This window comes from Equus caballus, chromosome 1 (genome assembly GCF_041296265.1).
Source record: "Equus caballus isolate H_3958 breed thoroughbred chromosome 1, TB-T2T, whole genome shotgun sequence".
Lineage (NCBI taxonomy): Eukaryota > Metazoa > Chordata > Mammalia > Perissodactyla > Equidae > Equus > Equus caballus.
Window position 1 is genome coordinate 171,500,765 of NC_091684.1, and position 6,164 is coordinate 171,506,928.

Sequence of the window (6,164 nt, forward strand, 5' to 3'; positions counted from 1 at the left end):
CTTTAACCTGTGCTTTATATATGAATATCTACATTAAATCGACATAATGTGTCTATTGCAACAATTTCTGCGTAAAGTCTTGCAATAATAAATCCATGGGAGTTGGTTTCTAAAGGTATCACTTAGGACAAAAGTCACCTGGAGTCAAAGTTGAAAATCTCTGAGGAAGGAGTGCACTAGAGACTGGTTTTGCTTTGGTGTTGGAGCAGATGATCATTTCTGTGGCTATCAGATGCTGTAGGTGGCCTACATTTAGGGGGTAGGTAGAATAAAAATATATACACTTCTCAATAAGAATCACACTCTTGCTTATATTAGAGAGGGACAAGAGAAGCAGGAGACTCACTCAGTTCTCGCTGAATGGCACGTCAGAGTGGGACTGACTGCATTCTTTACATTGTTGTTTCTCCTTTTGTTTTGCAGACCTTAATGTAATTATTATTGAATTTGCATATTTAGATTTAATTTGAATTAAATTAATTTAAAATGTTAAAAGTCCATCAACAACCCTCAGGCCTGCTGGTGTTCGCGACCTCTAGAAGTCCCTCCAAAAATCAAAGCAGCTTATAGGTTCATGGTTCTGTATTTCCAGATGGCAGAATCACCTCAGGATTTAAACCCAAGCCCAGGCCAAAGAAATCCTTTCCTTCTTTTGGGACATAAGGACCAAGCTAGATCTTCCAGTTAATTATACTCTCAACAAACATTTATCAAATGCGTTTCGCATTTCACTCGCCAGACCTGCAAGTAGAATTTAAAAAATATACACTTGTCAATATAGACTCACACTCATGCTCCTACTAAGAGAGGGACAAGAGAACTGAGATGCTGGGGTTACAAAGGTAATTGAGACATGGACGCTGCCTCTCCCTGAGAAGAGGGGCAATGTTAAACCAAAAATATAATGTGAGAAACTTTCATAGGAGTAGGCGTAAAGTTCCATGGGAAGAAGAAGGGAGACTTGACTTGGACTCATTGTCCACCAGCAGTAAGTTATCCGTCCGTCCATCCATCCATCCATCCATCCGTCCGTCCGTCTGTCCGTCCGTCCGTCCGTCCGTCCATCCATCCATCCATCCATCCATTCCTCCCTCCCTCCGTTCTTTTGTTAGACATATGTCCATAGTTAGTTACTATATACAAAGTGCTGTGCTAGATGTCATAAATGCAAAGAGAATAAAAACAGATCCTTCTTGAAGGAGTGTAAGTTGGTATGGGAGATAAAACAAGTAAGCAGGTAATGTTAATAGCCACTCTTTATGGGCCACTTCTTTGTGACAAGGCTCTGTGAGGCTCTTTACTTACATTCACTCTTATGGGAATCTTGTAAGGTAGACATTATTATCCCTATTTTACCAGTTAGGAAATTGAGGTTTAGAGAGTTTAGTAACTTACCGCAGGTCATGAAGCCAGACGTGAATTATGAAACAGGCTGTAACACATTTATCTTACAACAAAGTCTGTGCTTCAAAGACTTTGTGGATTCTGGGTGTGACTTTTTGGGTTTAAGTTGCTTTCATCACTAATAAACTGCATGACTTTGGGCGTTTTACTTGACTTCTCTGATCCTCATCCTCCTTATATAAAAATGAGGTTAATAGTATCTACTTCATAGGATTGTGGTGGAGATTTAACAAAACTCAGTTAAAACATCTGGCCCAGTACCTGGCCCATCTCTCAAGCTCTCTACATTTGATGGCTAATATTATCATGCTGTCCTGCATGGGGGCAAGTGGTGAGTGCTATGGGAGATGCAGATCAATTGTGTACACATTCAGGTGAAGGAAAGGTCACTTCCAATTGTAGGGCGGGAGGGTGAGTAGATTAGAGGTGAATCATGAAAAACTCACTTCAGTTCGCGTTTTCAAAAACAACTAAGACTTGAACATTTAGACTCCAAAATTTAGAGTAGAAGGCTCTGTGAGGGAGGCAGCAAGGAGCTTGTTACCTGTGGTGACAAGAAATGAAAATGCAAGCAAATAAATTAGATAACTACAGAGAGTGGTAGTTAGCATAATGGAAGAGAAAGAGAGGAGGAAGGGTGGGGCTGGTGGGTAAGGGATTAAGAGGGAAGACTTGATTCTATCTCAAGATAGACGCTGTTCATATGTAGATTAACTGCTGTCTGTGAATGGATATTGAATATTGGCCCAAACTAACGGAAATGCAAATATGCTTAGAAACAAGAGCTATTAGTAATGCAAATATGAAAAACCCCTGATTTAAGCAGAACAACACCCTAATCAATCTTTGCATGAATCAATCTATGAATGAAGATATTCACATCGTCATGATTTTTTTTAATGTATGCTTTTTTTTTTTTTTGGTGAGGACGATTGTCCCTTAGCTAACATCTGTTGCCAGTCCTCCTCCTTTTTTTTCCCCTCTCTGGAGCCCCAGTATATAGTTGTATATCCTAGTTGTAAGTCATTCTAGTTCTTCTTTGTGGGATGCTGCCACAGCATGGCTTGATGAGCAGCGTGTAGGTCCGCGCCTGGGATCCGAACTCATGAACCCCAGGCTGCCGAAGCAGAGTGCACAAACTTAACCACTCAGCCAGGGGGTGGGCCCCACATCCTCATGATTTTGATGTTAGAAATGACAATAATTTTTCTTTGTCCCTAGTTTGACTAATCTTACCTAGTAAGATTAGCTATCCTATTCTTATTGTTCAATCATTTATTCATTCATTCAACAAATATTTTACTGAGAGCTTGCTATGTGCCAGTCACTATGCCATCCCTGGGGAATAGAGTGGATGCTCTTTCCTTGGAGTTCTCATCTCTTGCTCTAGAGGGCTTTGGATCAGAAGGGCACGTCAGGAGAACCCCAAGCAGATTCTGACACAAGTCTACTGATGTTTTTTGGATAGAGGTGGGAGAGGACCTGGTAATATACAGGGCCCAGAGTGTGTCCTGAGATGATTTATGGAGAGAAGACAAAGTACTCTTGATGGAAAAGATTTTTTAAAAAACTTTGATGTTTACAAATTTTATTTGAACTAAGACATTGTCTGCCTCTCACATTCCTCTGTGCACCCCGTTTTCCAAGGCCCTCCCCATCCCTCCTCCTCCTATACCTATCCTCATCTTTTGCTATCCAAATTTACCAAATAAATCTTCTCCTTCTTTCCACCCATTCCAACTCCTGCTGTTCTTCACAGCCGGTCTTTGGGCTAAGCCCCAAGCCTTGAGGGGCAGTAAATGGATTCAGAGTTGCTGCTCAAACACAGATCCCCATGGAAACCACAGGACTAAGAAAACAAAAAGAGGGGAAGAGGCAGCCACTGCCTGACCTTTTCATGCTCACTCTCCAAATTCTTTTCGCTCTTGGGCATGAAGGCAAGTGCTTATTTGTACAACCAGTGGAAGGAAAGAACCTGACCCCTCCCCCAACCCCCAAATTTCTTCAGAACCTCTTTTCTCTTTCATAGTAAGTGAAGGGCAGTGGGACATCTCCACCTGGTGGTAGAAATACCAAATTACTACCAAGAAGAGATTAATGAGTGAGAGCCTGCAATGCAGGCTATTAAGTAGGTGCAAAAGGAAGAGGATGCAAAGATGTAACATGCAGGAGCCACTCCTAGAAAAGTGTTTAGCTGTGATGCCATTTAGTACTTGCTCCTTCTCACATATATTTTCAAAATATTTAAATATCATCTTTATATTGATAACACTATTTTTTTTGCATCCAATCCAAATATGGGTACCAGGTCTAGTCTTGTATCTCCCAACTCCATAGGAGACATTTCCTACCCAAATGTCTTGTTGTCACTACAAATTCAGTGTAATCCTAGACCTAGACGGGGCTCTTCTCCTTTCCTTTCCCTTCCAGAGGGTGGCCTTTGCTAGCTTACAAAGGAAACCAGAAAATTTATTCCTCTGTCTTTTTGCTATATCCTTTCCGGTTCCTCCAGGGCTGTGATTCTTTCTGCTGCCACTGGTGATAGTCCCCACCCCCCTTGAGTTGTCACCTTTTCTCTCCAGGAGCAGGGAGGGAACAGGGAAGGGCAGATCTCCCTCCTTCCTCCCTTAGCCTTCCCAAGACAAATAACACCAGAGGATCTATGTTGTTCTTAAGTGGAAAGTTAGGGCAACTTTAGAAGGGAATTACAACGTAGGAGAGATAAAAATTGAAGTTCTAGCTATCCTGGATTCTCCCTTTCGCTGCTCAAAGGAAGATACTTCAAGACTTGGGTCTTCACAGAAAAGGGTGTCCCCATAGGTCCTCCCTCCATTCCTGACCTGCCAATGGAGGGGGCCAGGCTCCAGTTTCTGGTCTTCTTTAAATCCAGTCTTTCTGCTGGTGAGAGCTGTGGGCTTGATGGTTCCTATTCTGGTTGATCTATTAAGTGGGTACATCTCACAGGGTCATTTATTATCGCCATTATTAATTCATTAAGTCAACACGATCTAAATCCATAATGAAGATACACTACCTCCCTTTTAGCAAAGCTCTGCTCTTTACCTTGTGTCAAGGAACATAGGATTCCTATTCTTCTGCGAGGGCTTGGCGCCCTCATAGAAATACTTCATACTTCTAATGTAGGATTCTCAGTCATAATGGGTGCCTGCCTTGACAAAATTCTTTTGATTCAGAGTCTCTGATGGGAGGGGGTGGGGAATTGGGGTGAGAAGGGTGATTTGCTATTCCCTTCCACTATATCAGCATGTCTAAACCACAAGTAATTATCTTCTCCCTTAAAGCAGCTCTGCCTCCCAACTTTCCCTTCCCTGTTGAAGCCACTCTTGTTCTATTAATTAGTCAGGTTTTATTTCTACTTTCCTTCTTCCTGAAAAATAAAAACAGGAACATGGAATAACAACCCAAAAACAGCAAAAAAGATCAATCTTTTTAGTGAAATACTTCTCATGTTCATATCTCATAAGATACTGTGGAAATATCCTCTTTCTATTTCCATAGGCACTCCTAGTCCAGATCTTTAGCTTTTTGCTCCAGAATCGCCTCTAACCCTCCTACCTGCATTTTCTCACTTCCAGGTTACCCCTTCACCACCTTCGTTCACTACTCCATCCTACAAACTGTTTGTTAAATACCACTTGCCTCAGGTCCCTTGTCTATCCCACATCTTTCAGCAGCTCTCAAGTCATTACTACAGTCAGTAGTATTCACCGTGGTTCCTGAGGCCTCATCCTTACCAAATAGCCTTACCTCTCCCTGCCTCTTCCTCTCTCTGCTGCAGTTTGGCCAGCTTCCCCCGGTCCCACATTCCCTTCCACCTCTGTACCTCCTAATGTCCTATAACCCTCCCTCCCTCCCTGACTGCTCGAGCTTCCGTGGATCTCCATCTTCTCTGCAGGGCTGCAATACTTTTAGTAATCTGCTCACAATCTAGCATGTAACACCGTTTGCTGCTCTTTATAGTGTGTATTAGCTTTGTCACTCCAACTGAATAGTCATCCACATCAGAGGAGAGGTCAAGGCTTTTATGCATCGTCTATAATACCCCATCTCTGGGCGTGGTGCTGAGCACATTGTTAAGTTCTCAATTAACACTTGCCCACTAAACTTTCTACTTGCGTGTGAGTCACCTGTGACCTCTCCTTTCTCCATGTTAGCTCAGCACATTGTACCTGGATTATACCACTTACCATAGTTTACCTTTTATCAAAGGCGGAGCCCATACCTGTTTCTTTGGCTGCACTAGAAGCTCCTCAGGCATAGAGACCATATTGTTTTCATTTTGCACTGTTCACAGCATTTAACAGAATGCTGTAGTAAGAAGAAACTCAACAACTTTTTTTTTCAAGAAGGAATACTTTTATATAACAGGGAAAACAAGCCGCATATTTTGAAGATAAATCCATTAAAAATATAATGGTAAATTAAAAAAAAGATTTCTATAACCAATTAACTATTCCATTTACATTGAAACACTCATAATTAAATTTTTAAAACATTTTATGTTCAAAGTGTCAGCACCGTTTCTTTCATTGGGCAGGTGATTTGGATAATCATTCAAGGAAGATCACTTAGTCCAATGTGATGGATCCTATATCCTTCACATACCGATATAAACATTGGCTGCAAATATTGAGGCTGTATTTCTGGATCAGACCATCTTGGTTTGAGCAGATGTGGTCAGAGTGAGAACCCTTGCCAAATTTTTGCAGGTGGCTCCAGTAGAGCTGCTGGTGACCCAT

General features: G+C 41.7%; 1 protein-coding gene across 1 annotated transcript; it reads right to left on the reverse strand.

The window, feature by feature from the left end:
• Positions 1-5,993: 5,993 nt before the first annotated feature.
• On the reverse strand, positions 5,994-6,164 carry LOC100630542 (small ribosomal subunit protein uS14-like). Its single transcript, XM_070234837.1, has one exon. It carries the CDS (start codon positions 6,162-6,164, stop codon positions 5,994-5,996), a length of 171 nt encoding a protein of 56 aa, XP_070090938.1.